This window comes from Ovis aries, chromosome 15 (assembly GCF_016772045.2).
Source record: "Ovis aries strain OAR_USU_Benz2616 breed Rambouillet chromosome 15, ARS-UI_Ramb_v3.0, whole genome shotgun sequence".
NCBI lineage: Eukaryota > Metazoa > Chordata > Mammalia > Artiodactyla > Bovidae > Ovis > Ovis aries.
Genome location: NC_056068.1, coordinates 23,604,105 through 23,621,762, shown reverse-complemented (window position 1 = coordinate 23,621,762; position 17,658 = coordinate 23,604,105). Strand labels below are relative to the sequence as shown.

At 50.8% G+C, this 17,658-nt stretch overlaps 1 protein-coding gene across 6 annotated transcripts in view; it reads right to left on the bottom strand.

Moving 5' to 3' along the window:
• Positions 1 to 702: 702 nt before the first annotated feature.
• The window catches only part of TTC12 (tetratricopeptide repeat domain 12), a 50,958-nt gene continuing 34,002 nt past the window's right edge, over positions 703 to 17,658 (bottom strand). For all 6 annotated transcript variants that reach the window (XM_027979216.2, XM_042232932.1, XM_042232934.1 and 3 more), the window contains 10 exons: positions 16,409 to 16,577; positions 10,274 to 10,366; positions 9,203 to 9,263; positions 8,055 to 8,192; positions 7,517 to 7,615; positions 6,999 to 7,067; positions 4,372 to 4,473; positions 2,875 to 2,974; positions 1,906 to 2,131; positions 703 to 859 (listed from right to left, as the gene is read on the bottom strand). In XM_027979216.2, the coding sequence (XP_027835017.2) occupies positions 784 to 859; positions 1,906 to 2,131; positions 2,875 to 2,974; positions 4,372 to 4,473; positions 6,999 to 7,067; positions 7,517 to 7,615; positions 8,055 to 8,192; positions 9,203 to 9,263; positions 10,274 to 10,366; positions 16,409 to 16,577 (1,133 nt within the window). In that variant the 3' untranslated portion in view covers positions 703 to 783. The remainder of the gene's footprint in view (positions 860 to 1,905; positions 2,132 to 2,874; positions 2,975 to 4,371; positions 4,474 to 6,998; positions 7,068 to 7,516; positions 7,616 to 8,054; positions 8,193 to 9,202; positions 9,264 to 10,273; positions 10,367 to 16,408; positions 16,578 to 17,658) is intronic.

Here is a 17,658-nt window from a genome sequence, read left to right as displayed (position 1 = left end):
ACTGATACCATGAAGGTCCTGCCTCTGACCCTAAAAGAGTCAAGGGACTGTACAGAGAAGTGGAAGAGCAGTGGCACTTACTGGACTTTCTGCTTCAGGACTCGGGGTCCAGAGCTGACCCGGTCAGTTTCCGAGCAGACTTGGGGAAACTGTAAGGGAGCGGTGCCTTTTGGGGATGGGGGTGGGAGAGCAAGGTGGGTTAGAGAAATAGATCACATCTGTGTCTGTGAGAGCTCAGCGCAGGAGATTCCCCCTGCTTTGGCACCTGAAGACAGTTTAAGAGAAGGGCGTGTTACAGCATCCTTGCACGGGGTGGACGAAGGCGCCGGGTGCTGCTTGCAGGAATGATTCCCCTGAGCCTTACAGAACTCCCTGCCGGGGAGCTTACCACCCACCACTCACCCCACTGAATTAAAGGCTTCATGCCACAGTGGCAGGCCAGGCTCGAAGAGACTGCTGCCTCGCAGATGCCACTAGGGCTGTGTCTTGGCACTTCAAGAGCTGGAAAACAGAGGTCGAAAAGTCACTGCTGAAAAACCTGATGGTTCTAGTGCAGTGCCAGCAGAAAACAACAAAAGGGGCAGGATGTTAGGTGAAATCTAGCTCCCAACTAGACCCATTACTATCAGAGTCTGGAAAAGCCCCACGGCCAGTGAAAACCAACTGGCGAGCACTCTGAAAATCCACATTCAGGTCTGGAGCGGATATTCAAAAAGGCTTTATTAGCATAGGAACAACCAGAGTGAACAGTCATAGGCAAAACCCATTCGGACGCCACGGCTCTCAAGAATTCTCCACATACTTCATGGTAGAGTTGAGAATTTCCATCCCATGAAGCTCTCTCAGCACAGCAGCAAACCTGTCATAATCAAAGCACAAACTCCAGGACATAAATGCCAGGGCACAGACATCTGGGGCCCAGAGGCATCCCCTTGGCTTAGGAAGAAGCTGGCTGGGAAGGCGGGACAGGGCAGAAGCTGTTTCCCTGAAGATCAAAGTGGGGAGCCCCCAGGAGGCCCAGGGAACACGGCAGTACCCACTGTGTGAGTGGGGAGCCCCCAGGAGGCCCAGGGAACACGGCAATGCCCACTGCGAGAGTGGCAGGTGTGCCAGGGACCCATGGGGCCCCGCTCTCAGGGACTGCCCGGCAGGCTGCCATAGTGAGCCCATCCTAGTTAATGCACCTTGCTTTCTATAGAAGAAAGCTTTCATCCATTCTTTCCATTTGAACAATCAGAACTTGGAAGGACCTTAGGTGTGACCCAGGCCAGCTCCCACATTCTCCAGAGGAGGGATTGGAGGGTGAGGCTGGGAGAGAAGGAAGCGGGCTTGGCCATAGCCCCTCCCTATCCGCGGAAGGCACCCCTCGGGGGCCAGGGCTCCACGCTCAGGCACACGGGCGCCTTCCAAGAGCACGAGGACCAGGTGTTCCCGTGCCTCAGATCAGGACAGAGCAGAGCGGGAGCCGAGCTGAGACGGGCACGGTCACGCAGAGGCTCCTGGCCTGGATTGTCGGGCGCTCTTTTTCGGGCTGTCCCCCCCGCTCCCAGCTCGCCTGTTTTCTCAAGAACATACCCTACAGGGCACTCTTCCATATGCTTAGGCCCCAAGCGAAAAAAAAAAAAAATGAAGTTAGAGGCTTGTTTCTGGAAAAGCAGACGAGATAGAAAGGCAGGAGAGAGAGGTGGGGCTGGTGCGAGGAGAGGGAGGAGGAGAGGAAAGAGGAGACTGCAGGAGCTGAGCAGAGAGAAGACGATGGCTACTGGTGCCAGGAAAGACCCCTGTCCCATGCTGTGTCCCCTCGCTGGCTTCAGCCTGAGGGCTCCCCAGTGTCCTGGGCGGGTCGGGGCGGGGGGGCGGGTCTTCCTGCAGAGAAGGAGCTGGGCTCCCCTTGGCCCTGCGCACCTGGGCTCTGCTGTGCACAGCTTCCCCAGGGCGATGCCCGCATTCAGCTGCACGGCTGTCTGCTGGGCATCGCTGCCTGCCAGCTTCAGCAAGATGGGCACGATGTCTGTGGACAGCAGGGACGAGGCCGCGTGTGGCACCTCCATGCAGTTCCCCAGGCAGAGGGCGGCGTTACCCACCAGGATCTCATCCTCCGAGTCCAGCAGCTGCATCAGAACCCCGAGCTCTATGGGGTGGAGGAGAACAGGCAGGGAGGCTGGCAGGGGGACGTGGTGGGCACGGAGAGGGGGCGGTGGAAGGCCGGCCGTATCACCCACTCGACGAATCCCTAGTGAGTGCGCCAAAGCTCCTTGGCTCCTGGCTGTGTCTCTGAGCGGCCTCAGGAGCCCACAGCACTCAGCCGTCCCAGGAATGCCAGCGTGTGGAAACTCCGTTCCTCTCGGCATCCCTTGCCTGAGTGGGAGGCTGTGAGCCAGTGCCCTGGACCTGTGGGGCCCGGAACAGGCTCCACAGGGAAGTGCCCTGCTCCCCACTCGGCAGGCCCCCTCAGTTCCCTCCCACAAGGGGAACTGCCCTGCCCCCGCTGATGGCAGTGGTTCAGTGATTAGACCACAGCCGCACTGGACCTTGCATTAGACCTCGCGCGTGGTCACTGAGGTGTTTCCCCCTGGAAGGGAGAGGACCTGCGTTAGGTCGTTTAAGGAGAGTGCTTTGGAAAGGATCTTAGTTCGAGCTGTTTCCCCGCTGAGTCTCTAGCATAGGCTCAGCGCCCAGGAGCTTCCAAAGGCTAACTAAAGGCATTCAGAGCTGGAGGTGAGGTGACAGGGTCCCTGAACCCACTGCAGGAGGGCGGGGAGGCATGGCACAGCCTCCTCGGTCTCTCCTCCCCCCTCGCCCGCAGCTCTCTCTGCAGCTTCGAGGCTAGATTAAAAGTTAATGCGGGCTCTGCTTAATGAAACGATCACTTACTTTTATCCAGTCTTACCACTTCTTCTCGCGCTTCCTGATGGCTGTTTGTGCAGATGGCAAGAATCTTGACTGCGTAACGTGATGCAGTCTGGCCTCCTGCCTAGATTTCAGAGTGCAATGAGAACAAGAAATCAATGCTATGGTTGTTCCTGGCCAGAAATGACAGTGAGCAGCTGGGATTATGCTCGTGGCTTCTTAAACTTCTGACAGCGCGCTGCTGACAATATGTGTGCTTCTGGGCAAGGGGGCCTGGTTCCTGCTGGGGTGCAGGGTCACTCACATCCTCTGTAATATGGCCCGCGGCCCCGCTATGAATGGAGGCCTGCCATGGACACCTGAGTAATTATCTGTGGAAGGCTTTAGGAGTGAGGGGCTGAGGAAAGAATGATGCTGTCGACCAGCAGATCTACCAAGAAGGGAGGGAAAGGCCCTCCCGTGTCATTTCACAATTGGAGAATGAAGGCTGACTTGCTAGGGCTGCCGGGCTGACAGGTCTGCATGGAACACATCACAAACGTAGGTCATTTTAAGGGGGGATAACTGTCAAATCATAACAAAGTCACCCTCTGCAGGGGTCTCTAAAATGCATGTGTGAGGAAACGCATGCATAAGGCACACGTGTGTGTACGTGGACTCAGCAGGATGCGGTGGATATACAAGAGTTATACAGAGTGAATGATGACCATCATCCGTGCGGCAGCCTAATCTCAGACCCACCATTCTGCCCCCTTGATATCACCCCTGCCCCAGCAGTAGCCCCCTCACAGACCACCCTTCTTGGTGCCACTCAGCCTAGGTGTTTATGAATAAGTCTCCTGTGGGGTCATCAAGCTAATTCAGGTGAGTGAACCTCACTGGGCATACATATTGCAAGTGGGACCCGGAGATGCAACCTAGTAACTGATCTCCCGGTTCAGAGAATCTAGCTCACTCTTGTGTTTCTGTGTGTGCGCTCAGTCCCTCGGTAGTGGCTGACTCTTTTGACCCCATGGACTGTAGCCTGGCAGGCTCCTCTGTCCATGGGATTTTCCACTGCACTCATATTGCAGGGAAAACCTGAACATCCTTTTGAAAATAATGTGGTTACTCTGAAGCCTACATATTTCATAAATAGAGTTACCCCCCAATGTTTCCAGGAAACTGGAAGAGCATTGTAAGCAGGAAAACATGAACAGAACCAGGGCCTGAGAGACCTTGTTGAAGCCACTCAGACCATCTCTTGAAGACAGAGGCCATACATTTTTAAAGTTAGGCTTGAGTGGTAAGCATTTTTATGGATGTGCCTAATGAACAATTATTTGTCCAACAGTCTTACATTGCTGGTCAGAGTAGTCTAGGTGAATAGGCAGAAGGGAATCCCCATTCAAGAAGGTTAGAAACTAGCAGAGGGGAAACGGCAGGACCTTTGCTGAACAAAGCCCTCCTTAATTCTGTTCCCCAAATAAAAGATGACATTCCTGGAAATTCAGGGGGTTGTAACTAATGAAGTTATTTTACCTTCAGGAATTTAATCATCTTCTTCACCACTCCTGCTCTGAGGGCCTCCTCAACAATTTTCAGAGAGGAAGAAAGGGTGCGGCTGAGAACGCCAGCAGCTCTCTGAGTGAAGCAGAAAGGAAAGGATGCTTAAACGTTCCCACGGGGAGAGGGGCAAGAACAGGGTAGGGCATTAAGGGGTGCAAACTACTATGTACAAAATAAATAAGCTGCAAGCTTATGCTATACGCTACAGGGAACATAGCCAATATTTTATCATAACTATAAATGGAGCATCACCTTTAAAAATGGTGAATCACTATGCCATATGCCTGAAAGTTATATAAAATTGTATACCAACTAGCCAAGGGGAATTTGCTGTATGGCTCAGGAGCCTCAAACAGGGGCTCTGTGTCAACCTAGAGGGGTGGGATGGGGAGGGAGATGGGAGGGAGGTTCAAAAGGGAGGGGATATATGTATACCTATGGCTGACTCATGTTGAGGTTTGACAGAAAACAACAAAATTCCGTAAAGCAATGATCCTTCAATAAAAAATTTTTTTTAAAATTTGTATATCAATTATACCTCAATACAATTTTTTTTCTTAAAATGCTGATGACGTTTTAAAGTTAACAAGTAGTTTGGTGAGGCAAGAATCATTAGTGTTAGATGCAAACCATGTACCTTGATTTTAAAAATACAATGGTTGAGTAATTGATAGCAAGTACTGATGTTTACAGAAAAGCTACTGGGTAGCTGATTCAAATTGAAGGGCTGCCAACATGGCCCCTAAGCCCACAGAGGCTCAGCCCATTCCAGCTTCACAAAGGACCAGCATTCACCCCTCAGCAAGAAAGTCCTGCCCTGTATTCCTGTGGGGCTCTGATACCAGCAGGACCCTTAGTACATGGTAGACTTCCTGGATTGATCCTCTGGGACTTTTATCTTTCTTGAATCTTTTTATTCTAATTTCTGGGAGACTTTATTGATTTTTATTTTCCAGTTCTGAATTTTTTAACAGCAAGTTGTTGCTGTTTTATGGCCATAACACCATTTTGAATCTTTCTGAAGATACAAATGATAGCTATTAGTTTTTTCTTCTCTTTCCTACATCATCTCTATTTTTTTTCTGGACTCAAATTTTCTGCTTACTCTGCTTTGTCTATTTATTTGTATGGCTTTCCTGAAATGCCTCGTGACTCTCAGCTTGTAAGTCACATTTATGAGAAAAGCAGTATGTCTGGGTATGTTGTGTTTATGGAGAGTCTGTCCACTCACAGGTAGAGAGGTGGCATTCTCAACTACTAGAAAGTAAACATTTTTTTCTCTGGTGTTTCAATTCCTTAAGGAAAAAAAAGCTCATATTTTATGCCTGAGGAATAGATGCCTGGCTACCAAACGTAGCCCCCTCATCTCCTACTTCTGTCTTCTGCTGTATGTAGCTGGCAGTTTGAATTCTGTCTCCTCCACAGAACTGGAACCCACACTGGCCACCTGCCAGCTGTGCTCCCCTCGTCTGCCCTCTGCACAAAGGTGTCTTCAGTGGCGCCTCATTAATCATCAGTCTTGCAGCTGTTCTCCATCATCCAGAAACTGGCTATAATAACTTACCCATCAGTGAGATAACTTACCCACTAGGCCCACCAGTCAGAAGACCCCAAGTCTCCAAGAACAGTGATGCTTACCACTTTTGGGCCATGCAACTTTTTTGAGGATCTGATGAAAACCGTGGTGCGCCCCTTGAGCCCCATGAAAATGCACAGACATGCAGAATTTTCTATACACTTGCCGGGGGTCTCAGGGAACCTGATGATCCACCACCTCTTCCTGGAGCTCAGGTTAAACACTTTGCCCTGTTAGTCTGGATTGACTGCAGGGAAGTTGTCAGCTTACAGGTTACACACAAGATTCACTGGACCTACTTGGAACCTTTTCACAACCCTTGAACCAGTTCCCAGGCTGTGACCCTTGAAGGGCTGGTTTCCCAGATCTGCCCTGGATATGACCCCAATTGTTTCTCTAGGTTTAGAGACCTAATAGGCAGAAATGTTGTGGTGATTCCTCATGTGAGTGAAGAATACATCCCATGATAATGGCAAACAGCCTCTTGAATCATTTCAACACTCTCCTCCTGATGCACTGTGCTAGCCACAGGCCTTAGTTCTCTTATCCAAATGTCAGAAACAGAAGCAAGAAAACCATTCCAGCACTTATCTCCAAGGCGGCTAAAACCATTGTGGACAAACCCCTCCAGAGTCACTGGCTTTAAAATATGTGCCCTGAGAAAAGACTTTAAAGAAAATCAATTGGCCTGTCCAAGTCACACAAGGATGGTTTGATATGGGACAAATCAGATAGATGACCTGGTGTCAGCTGTTAAGCTCCACACCTTCAAGAAAAAGGATTCTTAACTGGGATTCCTAGATTCTAGGGCATCCACAGATGGGCACTGTGGGGGGCAGGGTCACCAAATTCCCTGAACCTGCAGGCAAATTCAGTATTTCTGTGCTTATGGGCATCGTTTTGAGGAGTGTGTCTGCCCCATGCCTCAGAGAGTCAGAGAAGCTCAAAGGCGTGGTGACTGCAGAGCAAAACGAAACTGAACAACAAAGGGAGCGGTTCCTGGATTTCCCTGGGGGCAGCTTACTGTGAGGATTCCTCCATCCTGGCTGTTCAGCAGAGACAGGCATTTCCTGCTCACCTCCACGGCCCAAACCTACAACAACAGGGAGCGCGAGAAGGAGCTTGCCTGTCCCGGCCACGGTCATCTGCTGATTCCTTCTGGGCGCTCACACAGAACCAGCCACTCCCCACTCCTTCCTTCTCGCCACCGCCAGGTCAGTCCCCATTTCCTTCACAACATCTGTGATCGCTCTCATTTCTTTCCCACATCCATCTCCCCCAACGATGAGGGCCACATCATATTTGACTGTGTAAATGCAGAACTTAGCACCGTGCGCAGCGCCTTGGACACGCAGCTGGCTTGCAGAATGAGTAACTGACAGGGACTCATCCATCCCTCAGCAGAGCAGGGGTGGAACCTCCGCCCAGAGTTCCCCATTCCCACCGCCAGGGTTTGCGTCCCCTGCTTCTAGCCCCTTCATGGCAACGAGAGCAGTTCTATGCAACAGAACGTGTTAAGGTAGGGAGAAACGAGTCCGGTACCTCGGAGACAAAGGGGGACCGAAGACACAAGTTCATCACGAGTCCCAGGAGGGCATACGTGACGTCTCTGAAAAGGTCCGCGTCCTCCTCACACTTGGCCTTGGGAAACAAGACAATGTGATCATGTGGCCGTGCAGCTGTCAGAGTCACCTGTTCCCCTGGGTGATGGCCCCAGATCTCTTACACTCCCTAAATGGCCAGAGTCCCAAACTGAAGTGATGCAGGGAAATCAGAGGCCGGTTTATAGCACAGAGTGTCTGGCGCCTCTGCTGTGGGGCTCTGGCCCTGGGTTCAAATTGCAGAGGGAGCTGCTGAAATGGGTGCTCAAGCCAGCTCCACAGGGAACCCTTCAGACGCCTCCGGGGTGGAGGAGACTTGATCTGGAGAACTCTTTAAGGCCAGCTGTCCATCACATCTAGGGTTGTAGAAGGGTCCCTGCACCCTCAAACAGAATTTTTAGAAAAGTCAGATAATTAAGAAGAAGCCCATGGCCCCAGAGCGGGTACAAGACTAGCTCTGAACAGAAAAGCTGAAATACCATGAGGCCCAAGCAGGCAGCCCCGAAGTCTTCAGAGGCAGACATCTGTCTCTGGGCGGCGGTCTCAGCACTAAAGTTCCCCATGATGGCAAGACACTGGCAGAGAGCTGATATGTTGGTGACCTTGGGATCTCTCTTCTGAAAGGGAAGGAAGAGAAAGCGAATCTGCAGAGAGCAGAGGAATAATGCCGGAATCACCTCCAGGGGTGTCCTTCACTCTCCAAAACGTCTGGGAACCAGACGGCCTGATGTCGCATGGGCATGCCAGTGTGGTCACGTCGGCAGAAAGGAAGGAGGCACAAAGCGGGGCAGACCCCAGAGCACCTCGGCTGGTCCCAGTCACTCCGCCAACCAGCTGGGGTCACTGCGGCAAGTCCTGGTCCTTTCCAGAGCTTCCATATCTACATCTGTGAAATACCAGGGTGCTCATGCACCCTGCAAGGACCCCTGAGGATTCTACGGGCCACCAGGGACAGGTCTCGTCACAGCACGCTCTTCTGGGGGACTCCCCCACTACCCCCAACAAGCGCACCTTTCTCCCTCATCGACTCCCACCACCACACCTGCTCTCCTGATCAGGACGACAATTCAGGGGACAGGGTTGCATGTGGTACTTATAACACTGGCAACCTGATGCAAAGAGCCAACTCACTGGAAAAAGACTGATGCTGGGAAAGATTGAAGGCAGGAGGAGAAGGGGGCGGCAGAGGATGAGATGGTTGGATGGCATCACGGACTCAATGGACACGAGTTTGAGCAAGCTCTGAGAGTTGGTGATGGACAGGGAAGCCTGGCGTGCTGTAGTCCATGGGGTCACAGTCGGACACAACTGAGTGGCTGAACCACAACAGCAACACCAACTTTTGATAGGACTTGGGTCAGAAGGGGACTGGTGGAGACCGACAAACTCTCCACCTTCACCGCCTACAGGCTTCCTCCCCTGCAACCAGCCCTGACCGTGAACCTTCTCCACCTGCCCCCACAGCAACTGTTCCAATAACCAAGACTTGAGTAAATTCCAGCTGTGAATAAATGATCAATCAACCCGAGAGGCCACGGGAGTTCTAGGAGGCAAACCGCTGTTGAAACAGCCCCGTGCACGCTCCCGAGAGGGTCTGTCGCAGGTGACAAGGCAAGGGTTTGCTCACCAGCACCCCCGTCAGCACCGGAAGGATGTCTGGAAGGCTGGTCTGGAACCAGACTTGAAATCTGTCAAGAGAACATCAGTCATGACTTATTTCTATACCGCGCAAAGTAAAACATAAGTGCGGTGTCTCGGGTAACGGAACCGACAGTCCAGCTGTGGGCCCCTGTGATTTGCTCCTGTGTGGAGTCATTCAGAAGCAGAAAAGGTCGTCACGGGGTAGATCATGTGGCTTTACTCTATTTCTAAGCCTGGAGACTGGCCTTTGATGTGAAACAACATGTCTCAGGGGGTGGCTCTCTTCTGCAGAAGCTGCTGGAGTCCTGAGGTTTCTGCAGATTGACTTCACACCACCCCTGCCCTCCCCTCGCTCTGAGTTACATGGTGTAAGCACATTTACATGTCACAGCTGCCAGGAGGGCCCCATGGCACGAACGTCCACCTGATATTTGGGCTTGTACTGCCCCCAGCCTGTGCCAATGGCCAGCTACCTGCATGAGGAGCTCTCTCGCTATATGACCATTTCTAGGTAAGATGCCTCAATGTTGATGAAGAAATTCAAAACTGATGCATTTTTTTAAAAAATGAAAAATTATGAAAATCTAATATCTTTACTGTCTTATCCAGCATCAGCTAAAGAAAAAAACGGAAAAAAAAAAAAAGGCAGGAGGCTAGGGCTACCCATTATGCCACTGGCAGCCCAGGAGAACTCCCATGTTTCCATGTTTCTCCTCCCTCCCCATCCCTTTCTCTTTTTCCTCCCTCCTCCTTCTCTTTCCTATTTATTAGGCACTGATTAGGGGAAGAAGCTTCACCAGCACACAATAATGGTAGGTTTGCTTACTATGAGAGGTGCTGTTCTAAGTACATATGGCTTCCAAGCCTGTTGAGGGCCGGGTCCCCCTGCATGCAGAGGGATTGGGACGAAGCGGTGACCACAGACCTTGGGGACATCAGCTCTCCTATGCAGTGAATCCTCAGTTGGCCCAACCTCCTGCATGCTGCACATTTTAGAAGATCAGACGGTGCAGCAGAGGCTGAAGAAGAGATGTCAATTTCTGGCAAGAAAAGTTACCTTTCTTGCAGAGCCAAGTCTGTGAGCAGTCCCATGGCTGAGTTGGCCTTTTTATCTGAGAAGTCAAGGAATGACACCAGAGCTTCCAACAACCTGCAAACATATGTAACACCGTCAGGGTGGGCTGACCTCCAGCTCACAGAACCCACAACAAGGGAGGAGTCAGCACCTGAGCGGAGTGAGCCGAGAGGGCTGCCCCCAGGAAGCCTAGCCCCTTGCCCACCCCAACAAGGCAGGTATTCTACCACTTAATGTGCGGTTCCAGGGGGGTGAACAGTTTTAACCTGCATTCACTGATCATCAGACGCTGACTTGGAAGGCCTCTGGTGCCTCTACCGTGTGACTCTGGCTCGGTCAAGCTGAATCACACAGATGACATCTAAATGGCACGCTTACTAATGTGCTGATGACTAAGTGGGAGGCCCCCTAATGAAGCGGGGGATGGATTAAAGATTTAACAAGATTTTGACAGGTCGCTGAATACATGAGTTGAAATTTCAGAGAGTTAAACTCAAAGTCCTTCACTGAGAGCTGGAAAATCTGTTTAAGTAACAGAAATGGGAGACCTGGTTGATAACTGACTCATGTGAAAAAGACTTAAGATTTTTAGCCAATTGCAAACCTAGGATATGAGCAAACCATCTGGTGCTGCTGCCACAGAACATAATGGGGCATCAGGCTGCCTTAAGGGCTGACCAGCACCAGGACGATGGGAGTAGAAGTCACATGTCATCCAGCAAACCCAAACCGAGCATCTACAGCGTGCCGAGTGCTGTGCTTGGCTGGGACACCGTGCTGAGCGCCTGGCCTCCTACGGTGACGTGTCAGGTGACAGGATAAAACAGGCACATGTCAAGTGGGCATGGAGCCCACCTGGCAAGAGCTGCGGGAGGATGGAGATGAGGCGGACATTCCCGCATCGCTTAAAAGTGGAGCGTTGGCTACTTGTCCCTTTGTCCAGGCAGTCAACAGCACTCACTGGCACTGACTGTGTGCCAAGTGGAAAAAGACAAGGTCCCAGCTCCAAGGAGCTTGCAGGCCCGTGTCAGGTATGTGGGCACAGGAGCTGAGCATCTGAGGCAGAGGGCACAGCAGTCACAGAGATGATGAGGCGTGAAACGGCAGAGACACACTTGGGGACTGCTAGTGGGTGCGTAGGGTGTCCTGCTTATGCATAGGGAGCAGCCAGCCTGGGTCACGATGGACTGTTTACGGCCTTCCAGAATGTCTGCACTTTCCCTGGGCGTCCTGAGTCCCAAGTGTGGGCGGTGGATGGCCTGCTCGGTGGGGGTGTATGGGGGGGTAGCGTGGGCTGCAGGCTCTTGAGCCTCTCTCAGTTTCTGAGTGAGAAGAAGTTCCAGGAAGTGGCATTTTATAATTTTATTTGCTTAGTTTGGGGGCTGTGCGGGGCCGTCATTGCTCTGCAGGCTTTTCTCTAGTTGTGGTGCAAGGGCTTCTCACTGCAGCGGCTCCTCTCATTGCGGAGCATGGGCTCTAGGGCGTGTGGGTTCAGTGGCTGCAGCCCCTGGGCTCGAGAGCACAGGCTCAGTAGTCGTGGCACGCGCCTAGCTGCTCTGCGCAAGTGGGATCTTCCTAGACCAGGGATCAAACCCACGTCTCCTGCATTGGCAGGTGGATTCTTTACCGCTGAGCTACCAGGGAAGCCCCGAAGCTGCATTTAAATACAGTCCCCAGGTGATTCCTAGACACTCTATTTCTCAGAAGTTCAAGAACTAGTCTAGTAGGCAGTAAAAAGTCCTTTCAGCATTTTAAGTAGGAAAATAACAGGACAGATGTGCATTTAGGACAGATCCCTTTGGTGGTGCAGCAGAGGTGGATTAGAGCAGGTGGCACTGGAGGCAGGGAATCCAGTGGGGGAGAGCTGGGACTGCTCAGACAATCAAGGTCAAGGGATGAGCTGGGACGGGGCAGAGTAAGACGTACAGTCAAGAAGAACGAGGCCTCATGATGACCTAGAGGGAATGCCTGAGACGCTGCAGGAGAGAGAGAGGAAATGCGTCCAGGAGATGCTGAGGAGGCAGGACTGACAAGTACCATCTCCTGAGGGGTGTGGGGAGGGAGCCATCCAGGGAGCTCCCAGGATACTGACCTAGGCAGCAGCGCAAATGAAATGCCGCATACGAAGACAGGAAGTTCAGCTATGGCGTGTGGGTTAGAAGAGCTACTTTTGAAATACTAAGTTTATGATAAAATTACTATGCTTATGATAAAATTACTAAGCTTATGATAAAATTACTAAGCTTATGATAAAATTACTAAGCTTATGATAAAATTACTAAGTTTATGATACTTGGGATGTTGTGATGGAGGTGCCCAGTGACAGAAGGATGCTTCCTTCTAACATCTGAGAAAGAGACTTAGACGTGATAATTGGGGCCATGGACGAGAAGAGGGCCAAGGATAGGACGTTGGAGTCCCTGACCTGGGAAGATGACAGCATAAAGGGGGCTCGCCAACGGAGCCAAGAAGGAATAGCAGAGGGTAGGAGGAGGGCCAGAAAGAATGCTATCATTATGAGCAGATGCCATGAGGCTACAATGGGAGATAAAGACAGAAAAGAGCCCATCAGATTGGCTTCTTATGTTTAGGAGCATGGCTTCCAGTCACCCACATGTATGGAACTGGGTTTATTTAGCAGCTTGTTCCGGGAGGGGGCTGGAAGCCAAACCACCTGAGGAATGATTGAGGGAACAAGGATGCTTGGGCCGGAAAACGCCAGTGTCTTTGGACTCATCAAGCAGTGGAGAGAGGGAGAGTGGATACAACCCGCAGGCCTTTGACAGACAGAGCCGAGGCCTCAGTACAGAAGGCAGACCTGCCCCGGGGCGGTGGGGGCAGGCAGCTTGTGTTTAGTGTACGGAGATCATCTTATATCAATCAGAACTGTTCCGGAACAGGGCATGCTCCTCTCCTTAACTGGGGAGAGACCCCTACCCTATGAGCTGCTGTGGCGCCCATCCCAGTCAAACGGAGAAGAGAATGCAAACGCTGGAATCTTCCCTGCAGCGCCTCACACACAGGCCTTATGGGAAACCCCAGAGTTGACACTGTGCTGGGTGGGGCTGGGCTGGATTGCTGCTATGGTCCCTCCACCCTGGGGGTTCTGCAAAACCCCAACTTCCTCAGGAGACCATCCAGTGTTCCTGCTGTCAGAAATCATTTATTTCCCTCAGTGCAGATTCTTCCCTCACCAAAGCAAACCTGTTTTCTTTAGTCTTGTGATGAACACTAACTAACCTGAGTGGCACAGAAGAAGAGCCAGGGGTCTAAGATTCTCTGGGTTTTGTACTTGGAGACATAAATGAGACAAAATGCACATCCTAACTGGACACAGATGACAGGCGTGTCCTTTTTTGGTGGCAGATGTTCTTTTGCTGACCTGCAGCTGATGGACAAAGTAGAGGGACCATAGGTCAGAAAATGGTCTAAGTAACCAATAAGTGCGCTTTCACCTTAGTTTAGGACCCTGAGCAACAGACCCAGAAGATGGAAGGGGATGCAAAAGTCATTACTGAGTCCAGACCACATGTCAGGCATGATACTGGTTGCTTTCTTTGATGTAGCAGATGCTGTTTGCTGGTGAACCAGACATCCCGTTACCCCCCTTCTGTCCTGCCTGCCTCTGCCTCAGAAGCTGGAACCATCTCCCCTGCAGGGCGGCATGTGACACAATTCTGACCAAAGAGAAACAAAAGCAGCAGCTCCTCTTGATAAAAGGGACAGACCCAGCTGGTGCTAATCTGTCTTAAAGAGGGATGCGGTGCTTGGAGTTGCAGCAGCCTTATGTGACCACGAGCGAAAGGTCAAGAGAGGGGCAGAGACCTTGACCCTGCCATCATTAAGCCATCAAACCAGCTATTACTATCTTTAGTCTTGGTTTATAGAAAAACAAGATGAGTTCTCTTGGTTAAGTCAAGAGACTAATCTGTCAAATGCGGCAGAAAAAAGTTTACCCGGCATATAGGCATCATCTCTCTGAAGTTTCACCATAAATCTCTGATACAAACGAGATCCCAGGCGCATCAGGGCTTAGCAATTTCCTGGGCCACACAAGCAGAAAGAGACACGTGGAGGGCTGAGGCTCCTGACTGCTGCAATCTAAGCCCAACACTTTTCCCTAAGGGACACTGGCCTTCACTCTGCTGCTGTTCACGTACATCTGTCCCTTCACATTCTCATACGGGGAGGAATGCGAGGGTCATGGGACCTGGCCTGTTTCAAACTATCTCATTTCAGAGAACACGTTGCACCTCTTTCCAGTTCACCTGGAGATAGATAGTAACAAGAAGAGCGGGCACAGGGGTGATAAACGGAGGTTTCTTCATCTAAAGCACGTAGGCGGTACTGCACAAGGTGATGAGAAATGCCAAGATGCTGGAAAATTCAAATGAAACTCGAGCAATTCAAAAACAAGCTGGGGCGGGGATGGGGAAAGCTTATGATAACCGTGGCTGTATTTACTCAAAGAGACCAAAACCAAATGAAAAAACATTTGATGAAGGTAGTGAGGAAATGACTGCAGAGTCATTTGAAATGTGAAATGCGCTTCTGATGGCTTAACTCTGCTAACGACCCATCTGCCCGTGTGTGCTGAGCTTCAGGAGCTGGCAAGGCTTGTCCTGTGAGCCGCAGGGCTGGGATGGGCTGAGAAGGGGCGAGCCAGAGCCCAGGCTCATCCCCACATTGTCCTCAGCACCCATGGGCCTCCTCGTCAACATGGGACGGAGCTCTCAGCATGGTCCAAGCAGGTCTGACATGGATTCAGATTTGGCTGCCTTTCTAATGGGGAACAAGACTAGGAGCAAGCTCCACGGCCTGGGAGACAGCTCACTGAGATGACCTGAGTCACTCTCCTACCCCACCTGTGAAATGAGGGAAGGACACTTATCTTGTCTCCTTCCCAGTGAGATAATAGTGAATAGAATCGGAAGCCAAATTCTGTTTTTAGATTACATACGAAGCACTTATAAAGCAAAGGTATATCCATGGCTGGGCTTCCCAGATGGCACAGTGGTGAAGGACCACCTGCCTATGCCGGAGACACAAGGGACTTGGGTTCAATCCCTGGGTCGGGAGTCCTCTGGAGGAGGAAGTGGTACCCCATTCCAGTATTCTTGCCTGGAGAATCCCATGGACAGAGGAGCCTGGTGGGCTACAGTCTGTGGGGTCGCAAGAGTTGGACATGACTGAGCACAAACGCAGACGCGCGCACACACAGATGCACGCACACACACAGATGCACGCACACACAGACGAGATCACAGCTACTATTTCTTTTAGACTGAACCATGTGACATTGCCAACTGCAACCTTTTCTTGACATAAAAAAGTGGCAATTTCACATATTCAAACTGATAATCTTTAGATGGAAAAGCACCAGGCAGAATCACTACAGCTCATTAAAAAAAAAAAAAGTCTACTTAGGAAAGAGGCACATTCCATTCCTATCACCTTAAGCCTTGGAAAGACCTACATGCAACAGTATTTGAGATTTGTCTTATTTATTTATACCCTACTCACTCCAGAAAGGATTTAAGGGTAAGATCAGGTAGCATTACCTGAAACAGGAATAAATGAAGAAAAGTAAGAACAGAAGCAGGGTGGAGCCAAGACTGAGGCTAAAAGAGCAGAAGCAAATGGCCCATTTTACAGGTAGTTTCCAAATCGGGTTTTGCAAGTGCTGCCATATTTACATGGTCTGCAGCGTCTGTTCCCTGGTGGCCCAGGGGTTAAGACTCACGCAGGGGACCCGGGTTCGATCCCCAGCCAGGGAACTTGGTCTGACATGCTGCAGCTAAGAGTCTGCATTCCTCAACCAAAGTTCCTGCCTGCCACAACTAACAGCTGGCACAACCAGATAAATAAACCTGTGAAAAGAAAGAAACAAGCACAGCAGTGACAGTGTCCATGGCAGTAAGTTCAGACAGGAGTTTGTCCTGGAGGTCCTTAACAGGGAGTGTTCCTCTCAAAGGCTCCTTCTGGTTTTTAGTCCTTAATCTGGTCAGCTGGCTCCTCTCACGTCAGAGATGTGGGAAAGCGGACAGGTCTTAATGTGGCAGGTGAAGCCTGAGATGCCACAGGGAAGCTCCCGCCCGCACGCACACTGAGCCTTACCGGGGCAGGTCAAGGTGGCCGATGATCAGGTTCCGTCCATTCTCCGTCTGGGCGAGCTGCAGCAGCAGCGCCAGGCTCTGCTGCTGGATGGCCGGGACACTGGAGGCCAGCAGGGAGGGCAGAAGCGGGCCCGTGTCCGGACGCAGCACAAGCAGGCGCTGGTTCTCCTCTGCAAAACACAGGGCACGTTGGCCTCATGCAGACCACGACGGTCACATGGGTTCTGTCTTCCCTCCTCTAAACGAGAAAGCCAACTCTTCTCCACGAGGCAGGATAATGAAGGGAAGAGCATGGATTCTAGAAGCAGGCTGTTGGGGCTGAACGATCAGGAGATGACCTTAGCCGAGTTACCGATCCCTTAGCTTCCTTATTAGTGGAACAAAGAAGAGGACCAATGCAACAGTTGTCATGACGATGCAATGCATTAATGCGTGACAGTGTGGAGCACAGGGGCTGGCACATACATATATGTTAGCTAGTATCATTGTTCTTGCCAAAGGCTCCACGGTGGACGGTATCCAGAAATGTGAAGAAAGGGAAAGAGATCAGCTGAATGGTGAAAGGGCTTTAGGCCATCGATTTTCATCTAATGGCCAAAGCAACCATCTGAGTTCTTTCTAGAAAATTAGAATGACCACATGAGAACATTAATGAATGAAGCACGCTACCCTTCCTGGCTGTGAACTGTTTCCAGGGTGGTAGCATTGGGTACGCCCTCTCCCCCTTTCACCCGGTTCATTTTCTAAACCAGTGCATGAATTTATCTGAGAGCAGGCAGAGGGATACAGGCTGGAATACGAGGCTGAGCTCTGAAACAGAGCACAGTTTGTTTAGATTATTGAGAAAATGGAAAGTAGCTCACTGTAAACAATTCAAATAACACAAAATGTGTATACAGCTGAAAATAAGACTTCCTTCTCTGTAACCTCCTCCAGGTACGCTCTTTCCCTAAGTGGGGCTAGTATTCATATGAATAATGTTAAAATATAATACATCCTTCCCATAATTGGCTCTTCTCTCCAGTCAGCACTATATCCCAGACCTATTTCCACGCCTTTACTTTCAAGCATTCCTTTGTCCTATTTAAAAATGTCTCTGCATTTATTGAGTTGGATACACCAAGATTCCATTCACCCGAGACAGAGCATTTATGTCCTAAGTTGTGTGTGACGGTATATTTCCAGATGTTAAAAAAGATGTGATCTCAAGGTTCACAGAAACCAAAGTAGGGTGCAGACTGAGGAAGTGGG